This window comes from Sinocyclocheilus rhinocerous, unplaced genomic scaffold (assembly GCF_001515625.1).
Source record: "Sinocyclocheilus rhinocerous isolate Xijiao unplaced genomic scaffold, SAMN03320098_v1.1 scaffold315, whole genome shotgun sequence".
In the NCBI taxonomy this organism is placed as follows: Eukaryota; Metazoa; Chordata; class Actinopteri; order Cypriniformes; family Cyprinidae; genus Sinocyclocheilus; species Sinocyclocheilus rhinocerous.
Window position 1 is genome coordinate 361,943 of NW_015630423.1, and position 24,525 is coordinate 386,467.

Here is a 24,525-nt window from a genome sequence, read left to right on the forward strand (position 1 = left end):
TAAAATAAAATAAAATAAAATAAAATAAAATAAAATAAAATAAAATAAAATAAAATAAAATAAAATAAAATAAAATAAAATAAAATAAAATAAAATAAAATAAAATAAAATAAAATAAAATAAAATAAAATAAAATAAAATAAAATAAAATAAAATCTAAAGTGGAGGCACTTTCATACATTTTGGTATTTCATGCAAACAAAAACCTAGATCATTAGGAATGCATCAGATGCACGAGCTAGCAAAATGCATTAGATAAAAACTTCAAAACTGCAATGGCCCTGCGGAACTAGAACCTGTTAAAAAGTAGGGACAAGCCATATTATAGCTGATCTCACAAGTGCAAGGATTTCAGTATCCTGAAGATCCTGGACTGTCCGATAAGTCCTCAACAACATAAAACATAGCACTCAATACACCATTCTGCCCTCATTCCTGGAAATGATGCCCGCACCCTGAGCTGATCTATATCAAACTGCCTTCTGGACGCTGGTCTGCAGTAATCTATTGGCCACAGCCACTGCCATGGCTTAAGTAGCACCACGCATTGATTTTAAGATACGATTAAGTCACAGTAAGACCCGAAGAAAGAAGACTCTCACTGCCTAACTGAGTCACCGTGTTCTGTTCGATATCGGTCAGTGATATCTCCCCCGAGCTGAAACCTACAACACACACACACACACACACACGCACTACATGATATCGAGATTTCTTATCACGGCAGAAGGATTAATATAATAAGACACACCATGGAGCTGCAGAGCAGAAGTGGAGTTGGTGATGGACAGGCTTTAACCGAAACCAAATGCCAATTTAAAACAATCACTGAAGGAACGAGAAAAGTTACCCAGTACCTTATCGAGACGGCAGTGACAGAACATCATCTGGAAAGCATTGCATTTGGTTTTAAGTGCAATATGAATCTAATCAACATCTTAAGGGCAAACTCAGAGTCTAAACCAAGGCTTTTCAAAGTTTTTAATGTCAAGTAGCCCCAAATATGATTTGAGAAAGACTCCCTTCCCTAAATATATAACAAAATATAACTCTAAAACATTATTATTATTTTATTGGGCTACGTCAAGAAAAACTAAACAATAAGAACTGCAAAAACATTTAAATATTGTTGAAAAACAATTTTTTTTTGCAATGCTAAATGGGATTTCCTTATGTAGGACAAGTTTCTTTTGGTCTGCCAATAACCAATCCAGTTTTAAGGTTAGGTACAGGGTCCAACCAATCAGATTTCAGAGTTAGCGTTAAGTCCAGGGGCAAGTTCAAGCTCAAACCGGTGTGCAACGTTTTGCTACGGTTTCCGGTTTGAACGACATGCTTCCTGGAAACGGTGTGCAACGGGGTTTGAGATGCGTTTTCTCTTGTTTGGTGGGTGTGTCAAACATGTCAGCCCAATCAGCAGCAACATGTATGTAAACCACGCGGTATTAAAGAGACAGCTAGCACAATGTAATTTACATCTAAATAAATTCACAAGAGCAAGTATATTGTTTGCACATGTTTATTTACATTAAAGGCAAAATAACTGAAATCATAAGAGCACAAACATAGATCTGGAACTTCTATAAGTCTGTCTAAATATCATTTAGTAATTGCAATGTCTTCTGGTACGTTTTTGTCGGGGCTGAACGCAGCCCAGGGTTAGGGATTCAACAGCATTCTAACCCACTAATCACTTTCATCCAATTTCCAGGGTAGGTTTAGCATTACGGATATGATTAGATGACGACTTAATGATACACATTTTATTCCAGGCCCAGAAAGGACGGAATCCTTGGCTTTATGCAGCATATTGCATGGAACAAAAAAAAAGACAAATAAGACATTTTCCAGATGAAAATGCACTCGATGAACAGATGTCTCGATGTTTTTGTGCTATCAGGGTAATTCTTTGTTTATTAAATCCATTTTCTTCTGAACAGTGGCGATTAAATATTCAGCGGCTGTGTGTTTGTGTGTGTGTGTGGGTGTGTGTGGATGGGTGGGGGGCGGAGGTGGGATTTGATACCTCTGTGAGTGATAGACAGGATGTATCATCTCTATTTCTCCATCTACTCCTCACTCTTTCACACACTAACAGAGTGAGAGAGAGAGAATAAACTGCTCACACCCTCGTAAATCCAACACTAGAACAGCTGCCGTTAAATCCTTCAACATACGCTGAAGCACGCGTAATGAGAACACGCAGGCTTGACCTTGTCCGAAAGCATGTAAGCCAGCTTGCATCTTAAACAGCCTTTTCAAAATACAGTCCTTACTGCGACATTTCTTATCAATTTTGATTCACGTCATAAAAAGGAAAATAATCGCTCGCTTAGTTTGAAGTCATGCTGTTTTGGAGCAGCCGTTGCTGTAGATAACAGGGTTGCGCACCATTTAAATTCCAATCAAATTTCTGAGGTAGCAAACAGGATGCAGAGTTGACCTTTCGCTAAGCTCTGTCCACCTTAAACTCTTTAGTTACTATCGACACTACAATGAGCTGAATCAATAAGTAAATGAATAACATCCTCAAGCTCTAAACTACTCAAGATTTTTGTTTTTGAAAAAATGAATACTTAGCAAGGGCGCATTCATCAAAGTGACTGTGAAGACATTTGTAATGTTACATTAGATTTCTATTTCAAATACATGTTGTTCTTTTGAACTTTCTTTTCACCAAAGCATCCTGAAAGTTTTTTGAAAAAATGTCATGGTTTCCAAAAAAATAGCACTGTTTTTAACTTTTTTTAAAGAAATATTTGTTGAGCAGCAAATCGGCATATTATAATGATTTCTGAAGGATCATGTGACACTGAAAACTGCTGAAAAATCCGTTTTGCCATCACAGAAATTAATTGCATTTTAAAATGTATTCAAATGGAAAACAGTCCTATTAATATTTCATGATATTACTGCTTTACTGTATTTTTGATCCAATAAATGAAGCCTTGGTGAGCATAAGAGATTTATTTTAGATTTATTAAAACTTTTATCCAAACACAACTTGTATCCTCTCTCTATACACTGTGTGACTAGTATAAGACTTATTTTGGTTTAATATTCTATAATATTATGTTATATTATTATTAGTGCTGTCAAACGATTAATCGCATCCAGAATAAACGTTTTTGTTTACATACAGTAGTATGTGTGTAATGTGTATATTTATTGTGTATATATATAAATACACACCCATATATTTAAGAAAAATATGTTACGTTTATATATTAAATATATTTATATATATAATATAAATTATATGAATATAAATATATACATGTAAATACATGTAAATATTTTCAAAATATATACTGTATGTGTGTGTATTTATATATACATAATACATATACACAGTAGATATATTATGTAAATAAAACACTTTTATTTTGAATGCGATTAATCGCGATTAATCGCTTGACAGCACTAATTATTATATAATAATATATAATAATATGAAAACTATCTAAACACACATATACTCTTATAGTCTTACAGTATACACTAAACAAGTCCAAAACCTGAACATATGGCGGATGGCAACAGTTGCTAAGGTAGGATTTCTTAGTAATGTTTTAAGGCAGGGCTAAGCGAAGGGGCAGTCAAATTCATATTTATTTTTCATTTTAATTTGAGTAAAGACAATTAAAATGGAACAAAATAAACATTTTACATACAGTATACAATCAAATCAGTTGTAAAAACCTGAATTGCATACCAAAAATAACCATCACTGAAGTAAAAAGACATTTAAATACTCCCATTCCTCCAAGAGTGTGCAGTTATCACCATATTTCTATGTTCACCAGGGGATGAGGAGAATATTTATTCCAGAAACCAATGTAATAGTTGAGAAGAAATATTCTTGCCAAGTCTTAAATTCATAGCGCTCGTGCAGGGTGCCTGCGCTGCCCGAAAGGCAAACAAATTTGGAATAAAATGCGAGGTGTGCTCTGAATGCAAGATCTGAATAGTAAGTGGAAAGGAATGAAGCCATCACAGAATTGAAGCTTCCAAGGGGGGCTTATTGGAAGCGGAGATATCGGGACCTAAAGTGCATCACATGTTAATGAACTCGGTACCCGGCACCAAAAAATATGATATTTTTTGTTGGATCTAGGTGAGAATTGGCAGGCGGTGTATGAGAGGGAGGAAACAGGCTTCAGATGAGCCCTCAAAAGTGTGGCAGCAGCAGGCTTAAGTAATGCGGCGGCGTGTTTGATGCAGTGAGCGTGTGCTGCACATGCATTTTTAATGGATGCTTTTTACTGTCTGAGTGTCTTTGGCAGAAGCTGGTGTGATTTGTCATCATTGAGGCTGGGACTGCAGTGGTCTTTCTGTGAGTGTGTGTGTGTATGTTTCAGGCTAGAAAGGTTTTCTCTGTAGTGCAGCTGGAGGTCGTCTCCCCAGTGATCCACGCCCTCTCAGCAAAATAAAGCCTCTCAGTCAGGCGGCAGAGGCATTATTGAGCAAACCGTAAGCTGGACAGGTATATGTAAGCAAAAGCAGAAGCTTGAATACAATTCATGTGTTGGACTACAGCATGTTTTTTTTCCCATTTCATTCAATTTATGATTTTCATACTGTGGTTTTGAAGAGTCATCAAAGATGAGACCATAAAAATATGCATCAAATTTCATTGGTTGTAAGGTTAATCCCACAAAAACTGTCAAGAATTTGCCTGGCCCCAAAACTAAAACAAAAAGAAAGAAAGAAAGAAAGAAAGAAAGAAAGAAAGAAAATGAATAAAGAAAATGAAGCCTATTTTTTTTAAATGATATTTTCCTATGCATGTGTAATGTAAATATAATGTAAATAAAAAGTACATTAGAGTAAGGGTCAGTATGATGTGTTGACAGTTGTGCTGCTTAATATTTTTTATTGAAACCGTTTATATATATTAAGCAGCACAACTGTCAACACTGAAATGTTTATTAAGCAGCACATAATATTAATATGATTTCTCAAAGATTATGTTACACTGAAGATTGGAGTAATGGCTGCTAAAAAATTGGCTTTGCCATCACAGGAATAAATTACATTTTAAAATATATTAATATAGAGAAAACTTCTTTTAAATTGTTATATTTCATAATATCATCATTTTTACAGTATTTCTGATCAATAAAGCATTCTTGCAGACCGGGTGAGCATAAAAGGCCAGAACTTTTGAATGGTATATCAATATTTAATGTAAATATATAAATGAGTCAAAGGTTCCATATTACATTAGCAAAGGTTAACAAATTCCCATTACTGTAATATGAAAAAAAATATTTTATTACTATAATGCACAAAAAATAATGATGGATATTTGAATTTAAAGCTCAATAGTAAGTATACAACATTTGTTGAACTAAACGTAATTCATGTTCATTTTATTATTAAAAAGAATTCACTATGATTTTCCTCTGTATTTTTTTTATACTGCAGCAATGAGAAATTGCTTTCTTCAGTCTTTTAGTAATGCAGCAACTTTGACTCACTAATAACTTGTAATTGTTAAATGTCTGCCATTACCTGGATACTACCATTTTCAAGTGACGTCTTACACTGTCATGCTTGAAAATTGCTGTTTAAAAAATAAATAAATACATTTTTCCTTTTTCCTGTGTAGTTCTATTGCACTTTTCCAATAAGGATTCTATAACACAGACTTTATGAGTTCAGTGCAACGATTGAGTGATTACACTGCATTGATATTTAGTAATTCTAATCAGTCACTGAACATTTCAGTTTGCTACATCCAAAACATAAAATTGGGTAAAGAAATGCATAAGGAAGACGTTTACTATAGAATCAAGGCAAAAGCTTATTGCAGTCAACTATATTTTCTTTGTCATTATAACCGCAGGCATTGTTGATTGTCTTGACACTGGGAGAACGTTGCAGGCAAAATAAAGTAAAGGAAAACCAAAGCAGCCTAAAAAGCTCCAGGTCTGGACCTCTAGGGCAGTGTCACATCCTAAAATGATACTTTAGAGATGGCAGTCAGCGCAGCGTCCTTGCCTGGGGTGACAGGTAACATTTGGATTGGTTAACAGCGCCTAGGGTGACGAGAGAGTGCACGTCTCTGTGAGCGTGTATACGAGTGTGTTTTGGGATGGAGGGAGCAGCTCTGTCACTCAGGTTGTAGGTCAGTTTGAAACTGGGTTTCGCAGGCCTGCAGCTGTAGGCAGCATCTGGGTTACTGGGACCTGCACAAAGACCCCTGACCTGCCCTGAAGAGATGTCAGCTGCAACCCTTCACCCTCAGTAAGGCTGACATGATGACTACACCGAACATGGTGGCAGGACAGTATAGTCGTGCTGACCTTTCACAAATCTTGCCATATACTGGCCTTTATAAAGAGGCGTGATGGGTGAGAAAGCCGCAGAGGGAACACAAGAAGGCTACCCACCTGCGAGATGTCCATCACTGAGTCACAGCTCAGGGGTCGTGCTGAGGTCAAGTCGTTGAAGCCCAGCAGGGTGGATATGATACCGTTCTGATCGATGCGGCGGATCATGGTGCCGTCTACAAAGAAGATCACGCCATACTTATCCACAGTAATGCCTGGAGACAAGAGACAGAAAAAAGGAATGGATAATTCCTGAGAGGATTGAATAATCTTACATGATCAACAATTAGTTGAATTACATAGCTGTAGCAAATTAGCTCAAAAGAGAATGATATTTATAAGTAATTATAACTGGTTATAATTAATTATTAATATTTAGATCAGATCTAAGTTAATTAACTGTAGCAGAATCAATATTACAATTATTTGATCTGTTCGTCCTCTGATAGTATAATCATTTATCAATTCTAGTAAAGATTATTTTCCTGGCCAAGAAAGAATAACTTTCCTACTTCATACAGTACTAGCATTAACTTAGCATGTAGCAAGGATCAACATTCAGTGACATTGTGAGAAGCACACAGAGGCAATCAATTGTGAATATAAGGGATTTAATAAATGAAACTACAGCTAACATACAACAAGACTAAGCACATACATACAGAATGAAGGAAAGTAGGGAAAGAGAGAGAGAAGAACAAAGAATGGCAGTATTTAGCATCAATTAACCACAACCTAATGAGAATCATCAGAGAATCAAAAAATCACCTTGACAAAGGGGCCTAAACTTAGACACGCATCAATCTAGTTGGAAACAGTTATTTGCATTGGATTTTTTTCTGAACAAGTGTCTGGATGCGGTAGACAATGGAGGTTCTTGATAAGTTCTGTAGGAGTGAGCTGGAGGCTTTCGTCGGGTTATGAAGATCGGAGAGTCCACAGCGAATCAACAAAGTTACTTGAAGATAAAAACTGCTGGAAAGTCAGACACCAGGGTGATGAGTCTTGGAGAGTGTGTCTCAAAGGGTTTGAGCAATGATTGGTTTCGGTTAGGGACTTTTAAGGGTCTACCAGTCACACCCATCTTTGGCAGATTGACCAACGTAGAGGTGTGAATTTTGAGCAGGAGAGGTTCCTTTGTCTCACGCAACACCTTATTTGCATGGTTTATGGTGGTCTGGAGGATTTGTTCAATATTAAGTCAAAGTATGGTAAAAAGAGCACGGTGCAAATTATGGTGACATAATATACACTATTAATCCAGGAATCGGAAGATGGTCATTTTGATACCTGGCATGCCAGGGATTGGGAAACATTAAGGCAGTAATTGGAGCTTCACTACAGTACTACAGAGTTATAACTAAGCTACTATAACCTAGGAACATGCATGCAACACAGGAATACACTATATACATTTTGGAACAGTTTGATCGTGGATAAATGAAGCCAATATCCTTTCCTATGTGTATTGTGGCTTTTGAGTATGTCTGGGCCACGGTTAGTGGCTCCTTGTGGTGATGGGGGAATCGTTCCTTCCCCCCCTGAAATCTCTTTAAAGATCAACGAGAAAGCCGACGACTGTCCTTGCTAGCGTCGGTGAAGATAGCAGAGGTGTGAACCAGAGGTGGACGTTAGACACGCATCTTTAATTTAGTTATAACAAGGGAGGAGGGAAAGTTTACGATGCCTAAAACCTGATCGAACATCTTGATTGCATCCAAACGCTACATTTCCCCCCTTTTCGGACAACGAGCTTCATGTGGGGACATCGTTGGATGAAGGTCAGTTGAATCATGATGGTCGAATTGCAGGTGGTCCCTAATTGTCTTCAGCCGTTGGTTCCTCTAGCTAAGGGCCAATGTCAAGATGGTTTGGCTTTGTTTCAGCCTGGGTACCTTCCTGTTCTCCTCATCTTCTATGCAGAGCCTCTACTGGAGAAGTTCCTTTAGAATCCTCAGAATCTCTGCTGACTCAGACGTGACCACACTATTGTGCTCCGATGAAAGTGCGGACTTGTCTAAGGCATGTTGTGCGCCTTCTAAAGTCCACTCTGAGCGATGATCAGAGACTGGGTAGATAGTTGGAAGTCTTCCAGTCTTTTCAGATGCCGTCTTTTGCTTGCAGTAGGCCTTATGGGCTAAGTCTCGCAGCTGTTGCGTGGTCATGGTGCGGGGACAGGCCATTATTCCTAAGTAGTGGCTCACTGCAGAATGCAAGTTCTGGAGGAAGAGAGTTCTGAAGTTCAACTCCTCCTCCATTTCTGGCTCGTTCCGTGCTCCGAGGTAGGCCTGCCGGAGTCGGTTGTAGTACGCCTGTGGTGTTTCTTGTCTGCCCTGTTTCAGGTCCATGGCGGCGATCATTCCTTGTTTTGACTCTAGGTCAGAAAACTCTCTGATCAAGGCCTGTTGTAACTGCTGGTAATCCGATCTGAAAGTTTCTGGCTGCCGATCCAGGAAGCTTCGTACCTCACTACTGGAGGTGATCCTGAGCAGGTACAGTCTGTCCCTTGTAGTCACAGTTGGCCACAGTGGCAAATGAAAGTCAATGTCCTGCAGGTAAGTGTGTATGTCGTGGCCTCCTGCAGGGTTTGGTGTGAATGGGGGAATGTTTCTGGCCAGCTTGTCAAGGTATTTGGGAGCTATGGCATGACTGGTGGCAAGGATTCTCTGGAGGGGCTCCCACCCCCTTGCTGCTGATGGGGGTTCTTGGTTGCTGGCTGGTGATGTCTTGAGCAGTGGGCTCTCACCCCCCTTTTGGACTCTGATCTCTCGGCTGGGAGGCCTGGGCCCACTGGTCTCCCCTTTCAGGTTGCTTTGTATTCTGTATGCATGTTTCAGTTCTGTGTGAACTGTGTCAAGTTCATCTTTGAAATATTCTCTTTGGTGGGTCAGGGCTTGGATTTCGGCTCTGGCCGTTTGCAGGTGGCCTTCGCAGGCCTTGGCCCTGGCATCTTTGTCTTTAAGTTCAGTCTCTGCTCTCACTAGGAGAGCTTCAGCTTGTTGGAGTTTTCCGTTCACTTCCTCTCTGGCTTCTTTTTCCAACAGCTGTCGATGCACTGTGTCAAGAAAATATGATCATATTACCCCAATTTTACAGTCTCTGCACTGGCTACCTATTAAGTTCCGTATCAGTTACAAAATATTATTACTTGCCTATAAGGCCCTTAATGGGTTAGCTCCTGCGTACCTAACTAGTCTTCTACCATGCTACAATCCATCACGCTCCCTAAGGTCGAAAAACTCTGGACTTTTGGTAGTACCAAGGATTGCAAAGCACACTAAAGGAGGTAGAGCTTTTACGCATTTGGCTCCCAAACTCTGGAATAACCTTCCTGATAAAGCTACGACTAAATATTGTAGAAACTTAATTTGCTGTAAAGTTGCTTTGCAATGATTTGTATCGTTAAAAGCGCTGTACAAATAAACTTGAATTGAATTGAATTGAACTGTGTTTACACGGAGATCTGCGAAGGCGCCTCAGAGTCTTTTCACTTCCTCCTGTAGCTCTGGGTCCTTGCCATCCACTCTCCCACGCCGGTCCTGGGCCTCCAGGGTCAGCTGGTCTAGGCGATTTCGAGCGTGTGACTGGTTCCTCCGAGCCTCTTCGGCCTGGAGCTTTAGCGCTGCTGCTTCTTGCTCCAAGTGGGTGATGTTCCTTTCACTCAGCCTTGTCTGGACGATGAGGTTGTGGGCTAGTGCCCCGATGATATTGGCCAGCTCTTTGTTGTTGTGGCTCTGGGTTGGATCATGGGCCATCAGCCAGTTCAGGTCATCGTCCAGCTGTTCCCAGCTCAGGTGCTGGCTCAGGTCACTGGCAGCTTTAGGCAGGAGGGCATCAGTCATGGTGCTCAGCCAAGCCTCTAGATGGTCCCAGTGGGTTGCAGGGCTAGATGATCGGGACATGCTGGCTTACTGACGATGAGAGAAAACAGCACAAGGCAAAGGGGGCCAATGCAAGTCCGTGTATAGTTAACGAGCTAGGGCAGCCTATGGTTAGATAAGCTATGTGTGGTTTGGCTAACTGGTGCAGACAGTTAGTGGAGTATAGACCAGGCACCTGTTATCTTGGCCGTGAATGGCAAGGTGTGGCTAATTGGTGTGGGTAACACCAGAAAGGATCTAAAAGATTGCTGACAGTATGGTCGACTAGGGGGTCATCTAAAGACTTTGGTTGCTTGGGTTGCCAATCTATTACTTAGCCTTCCCTGGTGATTCTCAAAGGTTTGGTCTCTATGCAATTCAAAATAAAAACAAACAAACCAACAAATTAAAACACTTAATTTTAAATTTAAATTCAAACTCTGTTTAAACTAAATTTAAATAAGTGAGTGGTAAAGTATGAAAAGGGGGCGAAAAGCAAATGATAAAAAATAGAGGTAAATAGAATGGTGAGAATGCCAATAGCAAATAAAATAATAAAGGGAAATTAAAATAAAAAATAAAACAAAATGAAATGAAATGAAACACAGGAAGTAGAGAGAGGAAAGCCGACCTAGCTTAGAATGCCCACAAGGAGTGGGTGAGCCCACACAAGGTGAAGTTAGGAGGATAGAGGTGAAGTTTGAGAAGTGTTAGACACTTAAACAACCTGCCCTCTAGTGTTAGTCAAAGGTACACTGCCTTAACCTAACCTCAATCGTGATTAAATCTGAACGCGTCTAGTATGAGATTGCTCTCATTCTAGTGGCCGATTTACTGCAACCATCACAACTACAATGTAATTTTGATCCTGACGGAACCTTAGAGCTTGTGCAACTTAACTGCACAATGATGTGTGGCAGGATTTCTTCGCTGCCAGTACACAGGAAAATAAATTATTAGCAACATGGTTTCTTTGCTGTTGTTACATAAATTATCACTTGATCAAGGTTTTAACAACTCTCATTTACATATCAATCAGAAACTGGCCAGCAGTGTTTTATGATTAAATTTGCATTAGGCAAGCATTAGTCAACTACTCTAACGGTTAAACCTAAGGGAGTGAGATCGTCTAGTTGAATGAAATTGGAATACCCAATGACTTCAACCTAGCGATACAATCAGATAAGGCCTTTAAAAGATAATAAGAGGAACATCGCTCAAATACATCTTTATTGCACTGAAGGAAGTTTTCTTTGTTCCAACAGGCGATCTTGATAATATTAAAATATACTGTAAAGAGATTTCTTCATCTTTACAGAACAATTTTAATATTATGAACTGCAGTTTACTTTAACAATTAACAGTGACTACATGTTAAACAAATAGAGGCTGTTAAAATACAGTAATGGAGGTGGCTTTGAACCATCCAATCAAAAGAGTGAGTTCGCGTTGTGACTTGTCTCACTCGAAGCGCGCATAACATAAGAACACAAATTTTACTGAGTTTGCTCACAAAACAAAGTTTGAATGTTGCCACCGAAAAACAAAACAAAACAGGAACAACAGGAAGTTGCATATATGCCAGGTGCATGTTCAAAGTTGGAATGATAAATAAAGTTGGAATAATATAGTGATAATTGTAAGGAACGGAACGCATATCTCTGAGCATCAACATGCCCAATAGGAAACCAGAAGTCTAATAAAAAATCCATGTCTTAAATTCATTATTTATGTCTGAGGAACAACAACCAGGCATTGAGCATCCTGGGGAAAAGAGATGCGTGTGGTGCTGTTCAAGCTATTTAAGAGCATGTGAATCATTTCAACGTCACTGCGGATGACAAAGAGAAACGTGGCTCTGGGTACGTCATCTTTCATTTGCATTTTATAATGCAACGATAATCACAGCTTCAGTCACAAATGTTTCTTTACTCTCAAATGATAGAAAACAGACTAAGAAATGGCATTATATTATTGCTTTGTGTTGGTGAAAATAGAGGGAAACATTAATTGCAGCCCCCACAAGATTCCCCTCAGAGCACTACATATGCTACACTAGGAGAATGGGTACTCTCTATACTGGAAAATTGACAAGCGTATGTAAACCACAGGCTTTGCTATCAATTTCATGCTGTGGTTTTGGGGTTTGCTCTGAATTTGTTGCTTAGGGCTTGTACTGGTACAAATATATGGAGGAAACTCATTTTGGAGAGAGTATGTGCAGCTAAAGCAAAATAGCCGAAATTGCTTACAGCATCTTTAATTTAAAGGAATTTGCTCATAGCCTAATGGGAATGATGGGGAAATTGAACCAGTAATGCCAAAATCGCTGTCTGTTTCTGAAATAAATAGACACTGTTATTCAGATATATGGAGGTTTACCTCTAGGGTTGGTAAGTGTGGCCTCCACAGCCTTGCCTCCGTCCCCGCAGCGAGTCTCATCGTAGGGTAGACACTGATCGCCTGTGCCGGCCACCAGCTCAAGATTCTTTGCCACATCCTTCACTGTGTTCAGAGATTTTACTTTAAACACCTTCCTGCTGCTGGTGTCCGAAAGGTACAGAGCCTCCGAAACGGGACTAGTAGCCAGGTAATATTTGTGTGCAGGACTATTGCTAAAAAAAATCAAACAAAGAAAAACAATTAGTTTGTGTAAAGTATTTATTTGTCAAATTTGTTTGAGATTTCAGATTTGGTAACACTTTATTTTAAGGTGTCCTTGTTACACGTTACATGTACTTACTATTATAACAACAATAAATTATGCAACATTACATGCAAGTAACCCTAAGCCAAACCCTAATCATATAGTAAGTACATGTAGTTAATTCATATTACTCAGCACTTAAATGTATAATTACACTGTAACAAGGACACCTTGAAATAAAGTTTAACCCAGATTTTTAATTCATAAAATGTATTCATATGATATGTAAATGTAATTATAAAGCAGTAAAGCAATTAAAAATAACAGCAGGCTTTTGAAACATTTTGACATGGTAACATGTGAATCGTGTATCACGTTTAAATCCATGCATTACAAAAACAGCCTCAGAGATGGGAATTTGCAGTGAGGGTTTATGTACTTTGCAAATAAGAATCAAGGGTTGACAGATCCACTGCCATGGCTTGAGACATCTCTGCCATGTCCTCTTCGCATCAATCTTTTACTGTATGCATTTACTCTCATTCCAAATATAGAAACGCATGTAGTGTGTGTAAAGCCTGTGGTTAATGCAGTCGGTCCAGCATCTAATGTGCTGCCAGTGCGCATTCAAATAGGTATTCCACCAACTCCCCTACAGGGAAACTTTCTTCTGGAGATACATGTGGTCTAGAGCGGTTATCTAAACACATTATGTATTCCTGGAGCAAAAATGGCCCACAGGCTGAAAAAATAGTCCATTACATGGTAAAGCTGGACAGTCAAAGTCATCCCTCACAACCACACAGGGGGCTAAAGAACATGAAAGCCCAACAAAAGGGCTCCAATCAGGCTAGAAAGGGTCTCACCAGTGGAAAAAAAAACCTCCAATCTGGAGTCAACGTACTGAGTTTACTCTCTATAGTGCACTAATCATATTCTGAGAAAGCGATAGAAAGGCTAGGTACCTGGACCGCAATTTTACACTTTTCAAGTTGATTTGTGATATGCTCTAATTATACTATAGCTCTGCAGATGGCTACATCTGGGGTCAAAGACTGCTTGTGGTGAAATGTGGATGACTTGCACAGGCCAGTGCTAGATCATAAAGCTTGTTCACCTAAAAATTTTACTTCAGGCTCGTGCAATTTCCATCAGCAGGAGTACAGTGAAAAACGAAGAATTACTATACTGGCTGATTTAATACATGTTGCAGAAAAGGTGGAAATCATAATGTTCCACTCGTGTTAAATGTTAACTTTTGTGAAAATGTGTGAATATTCAGCAGTTGTTCATGACAGAAGAAAAAAAATGTGTGAAACGTTCTCGCCTTTCTGGAATAGTGTCTTCCTGGAGGGGTTAATTGTTTTTGAACAAAGTGAGAAAGGTCACAGCATGAGAAGTGAAAAGCATTCTTCATAAGATGACAAGCCACGGCACATGCAAAGACACATATCTGCCAAAAACTATCACTGCTTACAGCCAACTTCTGTTTAGCATTTAAAATCTTGAATGAAAATTTAAGTGGGAAAGGTCATTCAAGACAGCAAAAACATTAATTGAACAATACATTCTTTGTGAGAAGTGCCACTTGGTTGATAAGATTGTGTTAGTATGCTAGTGATAACTAGCCAACGTAAATGCTAAGTGACACTCAACCAACTTGAATCCAGATTTAAAACTTGAGAAAGCGAAAAAGGTCAAAATATTGAGATCAAAATGTTATGTGAAAAGCATTCTTCATGCTTGCGCTGTGACACATGCTTGCTATAAACTATCGTTGCTAACAACCAACTTGTGAAAGGATAAACATTTAGAACTTAAAGTGAGAAAGGTCACAGCAATTGAGTGAAAATGTTAAGTGAAAAATATTCTTTGTATAAAGTGGAACTCCTGGCACTATAGGACTAGTTCTCTCAAGATAACTAGCCACAGCAAATGCTACGACACTGCTAAATACCATCATTGCTAACATCCAATTTGTCTAAAGATTAGCATTCAAAACCTTACAAAGTTAGAAAGGTCACTGCAAGAGTACAAAAACATTCAGGGACAGGCATTCTTCGTAAGATGACTAGCTTAAGCAAATGCTACAACACCTATCCGCTAAATAACACCATCGCTAAAAACCAACTTGTCTTAAATCCATATAAAAAAAAACATTAATTATCCAAATAATAAAAGCATTAAGTGAAAATATTTGCTGCAATAGAGTCACACCCCTCCTTATGAAAATTAACCATGGTTTTATTGTAGTAAAAGTGTAGTAACCATGTTTATTTGGCGTATTGATTACCATTTGTATAACCACAGTTTTACTACAAATACCATGGTTAAACTATGGTTAGTGTAGCAAAACCATGGTTAATTTGTGGTTACCGTGGTTTAACTATACTGACCATGGTTTTCTGGTTTTATTTGTAGTAAAACCATGGTTAACTTTCATAAGGGACCTGTAGGTCTACTCTTGAGATGACTAGCTGCAGTGAATGTTATGATACACATCTGCCAAAACCATCTTTGCTAACACCTAATTTGTCCAAGGATCAGCATTTAAAAACCGAAGAGTTAAAGGCCACTGCAACAGATCAAAAACATTCAGCATTCTTCATAAAATGACATCTGCCATCCAGGGGCGAATTTAGTGAATTGGGAGCCCCAGGCAAAATATAGGAATGGGGCCCTATACATTTGCACACATTTTCCTAGATCAACCTTGAGGTTCCATTTTGTTGTTTTCAGCGTAAGCCTGTGTGCAAAGGCTGTCTAATTATACACTTTAAAATACATTTATTTTTAGTTGTTTTAATTACAAATTTAAATAAAACTGAAAAAATAATGAAAAGGCAATTATAAATTTACACACCTAAAATACATATATCAAGAGCATGCTCACAGATGAGAACAAAACAGCGTTGGATGAAGTGGATTAAAGCCCTGCACGGGATCCTATATGAAAAGCATTTTAGGGGGCCCTTGGCTTTTGGGGGCCCAAGGCGGTCGCCTACCTTTGCCTAATGGGTAAGTCCACCCCTGCTGCCATCATTACTAACAATCGACCTGTCTCAGGATCCACATTCAAAATCTAACAAGGTTGGTAAGGTTGCCGCAAGAGAACAAAAACGTTAAGTTGGTAGCCATAGCAAATGCTATAACACACATCTGCCAAATAACATCATATTCAACACCTAACCTGTCCTCGGATCAGCATTCGGGTAGATGCAGTCCCAGCAGTCTCGGTGTTGTACAATGTGTTATTGGAGGCACGCAGCATTGTGCTTTCTGTGATGAGGAGAACACCCTGACCTTCATAGGCTCCATCTATATTCAACAACTAAAGCTGGTCTGGGGAGGATAATTGGATTTTTCAGCATGTTGCTGTGACGATGGAGGTGAGCGACTCTTGTGGAAAGGGGGTCAGCGGGTATGTCAGAGAGATCATGGTCTACCCTTATTCTCTCATCTTTGTGCACATACATAAACACTGAGATGCCTTTATTTGTTTTCACACAACAGTGATGACTGTTCTTTTCTGGTTGCAAATATGATTTTGGCCTTTTCAGCAGTCATTTCTACAAAGGTATATTTCTAAAATGAATTATTGGAACATGTTCCAGTAAGTGATTTAGCCCAAAGCACAACTTTTACAATCAAAAGAACAACGCAAACCTGGTTCAAGGCCGATAATACAAAGCAGCACCTACAAAAACACTACAAAGCATTTAGCGGCCCTTAGGACAGAAACCGACTCTGAGAGAAACACGAATGCTTGGTTACTTGTCAGACAGTTTGACGGACACAAATGCATAAAATCCTTTTTGAGGGCGAAGCAGGGGAATTTAAGCTGTATTCACACCATTTCGTAATTACCGTAATTCCGAGATGACAACACGTGATGTTCTACTAGGAGTTGTTCCAACTCCTGGGAATAGGGAATAGGGTATATCTGGGAATAGTGGCAACAGCCACTGATGGAACAGCATTCTGACGTTGTATTGCGCATGTGCGACTGTAACAGTTACTTTGTGACGTTCTACTGTAACCATCTACTACGGGAGAACAGCTGGTTTGCTACAATGTAAGTATTGCCTAAACATCCTACTCATGATGAACGTCTTGTTTACGGTTGCTTAGTGATTTTTACGTTCTCGGCTATGGTGGTGTAAAAGCTTGCTTACGGTCATCATAGCCGTTCCATTCGCAGCTGTTGTTTAAAATCCCTAATGTTCTGAGAGATACAACTCGGACCACGTGACAGCTATGCCACCTGAACACATCGTCAGATTTATTTAGGCGCTACTTAAGCACTACATCCGAGTCCAAGAACGTGAACAGCTCCGAGGCTGCAAAGTGGAAAACAAAGTGGAGCCTGAGTAGAACGTCACGTGTTGTCATCTTGGAATTACGGTAATTATGACATGGCGTGAATGCAGCTTTAGTTCTAATCCTAATTAAGCACACCTGAACCTGTTAATCAAAGACTTCAGGCTTACTTAAAAACTCCCAAGCGGTCGTGTTAGGGAAGGTTGAACACCCTTGTTCTGAAGTACAGCTGGTCTCAAAAATTTTAATTGATCAACAGATGCCTATATGACAGAGCATGTCGAAGGTTCTTCTTGGTGGCATGACAAGAGTGTCAGTTTCGTAGCCCCTTGCTTTTCTTCCCTTCATCCCTGGAATGCATCATCCCAATCGAAATAAACTGACTTGCAGCGATTGTCTTTTGTAGCCTAGTGTACAATCTGTGTTAATGCTCAACTATCAATGCAAATATGCAGTAAACAGTATATAGCCATTTACCGCAGCATTGCACATGTGCCCATATCTAAGTGACATGATGTGCGATGCCACCCCTTGTCTTGATGAAATTGTCCACAGGAAAGTCACGACCTGAGGACGCAGGGTTAAACGGAGACTTCATCATGAAGGATAGGGCATTTTTGAAGCTCGCAGGTGCCCTGAATTTACTCAACCTCTCACCAAGAAGCCGCTCATATCCTGTCAGTCATACCGGAGCATCATACGGTTAGCTGTCACACTGCTGCCTGTCAAAACCCACAGCTGGTTGTGCCACGCATCCCATATTAAGGGTTCATAGCACCACAGGGAGGATGTGTGTTATATTTGAAAGCTTAGATTGAAGTTGGATGACTGATGCTTTTTTTTTTTCCTCGATACCACGCTGCCATTTGTCAAATCAAACATGTTAACGAACTGTGTATTCAGATCCGACGGCGCTTTGAATGTGTAATTTGTCATCGGGTGAAATATCACGCTGTATTGTGGGTAATGCAGCATGGGTACTTTTAATGAGGAGGGGTGGGTAATTGTATTCTTTAAGGAAGCCGAGTCCCCTGAGGGTGAGAAATATTTAAAACGCTGATACCGGGGTTATGCTAAGCTGGTAACCGCTTTTCCATCTTCCTGTCTTCCTGTCCTGACATTTCAAATTGTGTGCCCTGACTCTGGTTTCCTTAACGTACACAATTCTTTAAGCATTTTTTTCTGTTGCAGTAACCCACTTTGAGAGTTGACCCATGCATCAAACTGGTCTCCATTGATCTACAGCACTATTTCAAAGCTCAGTCGTAGCACTGCCCATTTTATTGCTATCCGGAGAGGATGTGTTTTAATGCACTCCTTGGTACGCCTTCATTGACGAAAAACACATTCTGTGCATTCCACAGGCAGCCACAAAAGCAACTGTACATAAAAAAGACTGTATAGAGTATTTAGCTGAAGTTCATTCATCATAATAAATGGTATGACTCTTTAGAAGAGCTCTTACCTATGTCTGAAATCTTTATTTCTGTATTTATCGAGAGCAGCATGAAAAGAAGAAAGTGGGAAAATAGGTTAGCTCAAAGAGTTAGTACTTATTTCATGCATTAATGTACAGAGAAAAGGTTAGAGTGGTAAAATTATACTTCTACTATAGTTCTACAAGCATATCTACTGTATTCATAACGAATAGAAAGGATTTCCTCAAAGCACACATACTTATGTATCCTAGGCCAGTGATTCTTAACTGGTGCGTCACAAGACTAAATGGGTCACAGGTCTGTTCCAATATGGAAAAACAAAGCTAAAAACAAAATGTATGTTATATTGTACACTTTTTTATTGTATGGTACAGTCTTGCAACAATATTTAATCCAGTGTAAACACTGAGTCCTGAAGCAAAACCAGTTGAGAACGTCTGGCCTAGATGTCTATTTTCTGAATTTTATCTGGAAATGTAATTTATAAAGAGTTTGTTAATTCTCAATTCATCTCTAAAATGCATCCAGGTGGATGCTGTGGCTTGTAAAGTATAAAATGCAAATTTACTCTTTAAAAGATTTACCAGATGACTATGCCCAATAATTAATTGATGCTTTCCAAATGATTTGTTCTTTAACAGACATCTTGAAGATGTATGCGTGCTTATTGGGTTCGAAGAAAAGATGAATGACATTTTAGCAAGGTTTGTATTCATCCTATACATTTCTGAGCAATAGCAATTACATTTAAACAAATACTGTAGTTTACCACCCAAAAAATGAAAATTCTGTCATCATTTATTCTCTTATGTGGAACAAATCCAACGCAGTCTTTGCAATCATTAAAGCCAGACAGGTTTGGAATGATGGTAAGTAACCAACAATAAAATATTCCTTTTTGGGTAAACTCTTTCTTTAAAAGTAAAAGGCCAGTAACATTAATCCTGTTCTATAAGTAGATTCTCCAAGTACTGATAGTCAGATCCCTTTTGGTTTGTGAGCAACTTATCTAACAGGATGTACAAAGCAACTTGTCATTTTGGTGGGTATGCGAATGCTTTTGTATCTATACACATGCAGAATGCCAAACCTGAGCTCTAAGACACTCGTGACATTTCCCGTGGTGAAGATCCGACGGACGTAGTTGAAATCCCCCACATAAAGACTACCATCCGACCCACAGCCTAAAGCTACAGGTGCGAGCAGCTTATTTCCGTCCGCCAGCCCGTTGCAGCTTGGACAGGAGATACTGCGCCTTCGCCCGTTACCCATGATGCTTCCGATGACAGGGGGCTGCTGGGAAATGAAGATGTTCTCGCCGTTACCCTTGTGCAGGATACCTGAGTGCCAAAGAGAGAGACGTCATAAGTATTTTGTCCATTCATTGTAATTTTCCCAAATCCATTCAGAACAGCCTTCGCTCTGCAGTAAATCAACAGGTTTTATCGGATATGAGAAGCGGAGGTTTTAAAGCTGATTCAATTCTGCTCAAATTTAATGACATTAAATGTATTTGTATGGAGCTTTTCTCTGTCACCGAGCTACGGGACGGCTGCTGGTGCTTGAGAAAGGATTTCGCTAAATAACCAGCAGGATCGAGATGTGCTAAACGGAACTGAATTCATTTATCGAAAGGAGTTATTTTTCACTTGCACAGCCAGATGCTTCTGTACCGAACCCAGCTAAGTGAAGGGCCACAGTCACAGCATGAAAGACAACTTCCTCTTATTATAAGTATCACAGTCAATCTGAATCTCCAAGGCATGCCTCAATGAATCTCCAGCGCTGAACAGCTCACCGCAAACGCCACTCAAAAGTGGCAGAGTGGCAAAGTTCGTGAAACTCAATTTTTTGTGATTTTTCATTGTGCGCTGTTTTCTCCCTGAGCACCTGTTGAATCATTCTGTGTTTTGAGAGATGCTAAATAACAGCGCTTCCAGTCTGTCCATGCTGATTGGCTGGAAATGCAGGTGGGTTTACTGGAGCTGATGCAAAGGCTTAAGCTTGAAAATTCACTGCAAACTTCACTGTGTAAAAGGCTTTCAATTGAAACAATGCATTTCCTTGAAGCTAATTCTGACAATTTTGGAATACATTTACCTGCTGGTAAAGGTTTTAGAAAAATAAAAATTACTGATCAGTAACATATAAGCTTTTGCACCCAAAAGTATTCCAGATAAATGTGGAGCTGATTAAAAAAAGTTTTTTTGTAAATTGAATGGATTGGGCATTAAAGCATGTGAAAAACCAGAGAGCGATTCACTTTATTTGAAAAATAACTTTCACAAACCCTAAACTTCTAGCATAACCTCACAAAATTGTGTGGCATGTTTGGTGTGAATAGTTTTAGGGTGAAAAAATAAGTTGCCTGAGTGCAGTTAAGTTTCTTTCAGGTGTACAAACAAAAACTTGTGATTTCGCTTGAGTGTGTCTCATTTTCTCTCCGTTTTACAGATTTTTCTTTTTTTTTTTACAAAGCCTGGCATTGTTTATTTTTTTTGTCTGATATACTTTTTTTGGCAGCAATTAAATTTTACATGAGTGTGATTAAGTTTCATTCAGTTGCAAAAACTTTTCGTAGAGCCTGATGAAAATTAGTTTTGCACTCTGTGTGAATAATTTGACGGCGAAAATTACCGGGGTGAGTGTGGAGCCAAAGAGAAGCAATTAAGCAGAGGACATTAAAACAAGTGTAAACGAAATGGTAGCAAATTCACTTGGGAAAAGAGAGGGTAAGAAAGAGTTGACACTTGAAGAATTTGAGCAAATTTTACCGGAAGTTCTCATGTCGACATCGCTGGGTTTTAGTGACAGACCAAGCTGCCACCTGTGCTCCTAACACTTGTGCTGCAAGTATGCCTCATTTACTGAGATAAGTGCGCTGGCAAAAAGACAGCAGTTTACGCAATCACTGATTTCAGAGACAATTCAGCAGCAGTAGGAAAATTGACCTGTTCAACTCTAATAAGGTCCTGTCATACAGATATCACCACTGAACTGACCCTGAGCTGAATAATGACACCATTGTTTTCTGTAGAGCTGCTAATAGCTGAATTGAACTTTTCATAATCGACTGTTATTTTCCTGTTTACTAATTTGAAGCATCTTTGAATCTGTAGTGTATAAAGTGCTATACTGTATAAATTCATGTGATAACATCTGGTCACAGTCCAAGCTGTGTCAAAGTTCAGTCTTCTCAAGCAACAAATGCTTGTCTTCAGCAAGTAGTGAACATTTCTGAGAATTTCCACAAAGGAAAAAACTCTACAAATCTAATCATTAATAAGCAACTGTGTGTCTGTCAGCAATTGAATAGCTTTCATGTTTCTATATGTACTAACTCACCACTTTGGATATTTAGAGCATGATGTTTGTCCACGCTCCAGCCGCCCAGGTTGGATGCAATGGTTTCGTATCCTTGCAGGACGGCTGTTCGCTTCTCCCAGAGGATCAGATCCGGACAGGATTCATACTCGAAGCCCACCGACACTAGCAGGAGTGAATTAGAAACACATTTGAACTTGAGTGACAACAGCTCTGAGAAATGAAACACTGACAACTTCGTTCCCACTTACCGAAAGCCTCAGACAGCCCATAAACTTTCTGGCTGTAGACATCTGCCTTGTCCCAGACAAAGTCGTAGGAGAGGTTGGGTGCAGCTGAGAACCACTTCCTGAAGAGCCTACCCTCGACGGCCACCATGAGGTGCACCTTCATCAGGCTGAACGGGATGGTGGAGTGGGTCAGGGTGATGCGCAGGAGGGACTTATACCCCGACGTCCGGCTGCTCAGGTAACTCAAACGCACATCTGTACCTGGGATCCGCATTTCCTCCTGCAGGGTCTGGAGAGAGAAAGGTGAAAATGTTCATATTAGTCACAAGAAAACAGAGCAAACAGTAACAAATTTGCTAATTTTGTGGGGAATGCACCCTGCTGAAAAGTGTTTGCATTATTTAGCATCTCTGGTATATACGCAAATGAGAATGAATAAATTTTTTCACAGCAGACGTTTTATTATACAGTGCAAACAAATACAAATTATTGGCTGAATCTAGGGCATATTTCACCTCAAAGAGAAAGAAAAAAAGTTGTTATATTAAAAAAAAAAAAAAAAAACTATTAAGATATACACTACTTCCAAAGTTTGGGTTGAAAAGATTTTGTTTCTGAAGAAGTCTCTTGGCTCACTAAGGCTACATTTATTTGAGCAAAAATACAGTTAAACAGTAATATTGTTAAGTATTATTACAATTTACAAGACTTGTTTTCTATGTTAATATATATTTTAAAATATAAGTCATTCCTGTGATGGCAAAGCTGAGTTTTAAGCAGTCAATGTCACATGATCCTTCAGAAATCTATATATAGTTTTCTGCATTCTTTGACCAGTATGTGGATAAGTCCAAAAAAACTAAGAATAATGCTGTTTATTTCACCATATATTAGATAAATGATCACACATAATGCCAATAGCCTCTGTTCTTATGGTGAACCTCTAACAAATACCCTATTCAAATCAAAATATCAAAATAAAATAAACAATAAAAAGTATATATTTAAATGAGTCTCTTTGCACTTGCCATTTAGCCCTGATGAAAATGCAAAGGTGAAATATACAGTATTATTCATTTCATTTCCAGTTTCTGATTTGACCTCTCCATGCCACATTTTTTTTCCCTTCCATACACTTTGTAGATTCTGTGAATTTTCCCTAGAACAACCATAGTTCCACCCAAATGTTTTTAATATAATTTTCGAATTCCCCCCCCTTGATTTTGGGTTGAAATGTGACCCAGAAACCTTCAAATTACTCAACTATCATAACAAGTGAACAAATTATTCAGTGAAAAGCAATGCATATGTCTAGGTCACACGGGCATCATTAACAACACCTTCGTTTTCGCACGGGAAGTCAGCTCGGAGACTTAGTGGCTCAGAGGTTTCTCATTGCTCACTGCAGAGCTCTCATTAACTCTCAGCGTATCGCTCCTTTATCACAGTCAAGCACAAAGCTGACCAATAAACACAGCCGATCGTTACTGCGTCAATAAACACTGATAAGAAAAGCTCCTCCATAGACGTTTCCGTTTGTAAACCTGTGAAAACTCTGTGTGTGAGTGTGTGTAGATGCACATGTAACCGTGTATGAATAAACAGCCTGAAGATTTGGGATAGGACAGATTTGTGCCGATATTAATAGCCCAGACAGCACAATGCATGTGAGGCTGACTCATTTATCTTGTTAACCAAAGAAGACGACAAAATAATTAGGAAGGTTGCATACAGGCACAAGTAGAGCTATCAGTACTCAAACATGCGCGCGCGCACACACACACACACACACACACATGCGTATTACAAAATATATATTTATAGGATACAATGAAACTAACATACACATACTCACACACATAAAACCTAGATGACAGTCAACGCAAGTCCAAAACACAGATATTTTTTTCAAGCACCGACTGCGAAGCGCCTCCAGAAGTCAGACTCAAAAAGCTTCCATGCTGTTTTTATCTAAATGTAATTATCGTTCTTCAGAAAATGTCTGGCGTAGTAAATTGGACTGTGTATTTTTGCCCAATTACACACAGGAGATAAAATCACAGGACTGCCACCCGAGATGTACATTCCCTTCTGATGTACATTTCCCAATATATGCCCCTGTTTTAAGCAGTCAATGTCACATGATCCTTCAGAAATCATTCTAATATGCTTAATATCTTTACATATTATGTGCATTATATATATATATATATATATATATATATATATATAGTCATCAATATTATTCATATTCTTCATATTCTTCATTGTTTTGTTTATTCTCTCTGACTTTAGAAATTGTTTTTATTCTTGTTTTCTGTTTATATGAGTTTCCAGTGGATTCTAACCTTTTAAAATCACAGGACT

The 24,525-nt window shown here is 39.0% G+C and overlaps 1 protein-coding gene across 2 annotated transcripts in view; it reads right to left on the reverse strand.

The window, feature by feature from the left end:
- LOC107740368 (teneurin-4-like) overlaps positions 1-24,525 on the reverse strand; it is a 263,631-nt gene that overhangs the window by 36,619 nt on the left and 202,487 nt on the right. For both annotated transcript variants that reach the window (XM_016552793.1, XM_016552795.1), the window contains exons 20-25: positions 22,180-22,447; positions 21,950-22,093; positions 19,695-19,944; positions 18,631-18,651; positions 12,581-12,813; positions 6,399-6,553 (exon numbers count right to left, since the gene is read on the reverse strand). In XM_016552793.1, the coding sequence (XP_016408279.1) occupies positions 6,399-6,553; positions 12,581-12,813; positions 18,631-18,651; positions 19,695-19,944; positions 21,950-22,093; positions 22,180-22,447 (1,071 nt within the window). The remainder of the gene's footprint in view (positions 1-6,398; positions 6,554-12,580; positions 12,814-18,630; positions 18,652-19,694; positions 19,945-21,949; positions 22,094-22,179; positions 22,448-24,525) is intronic.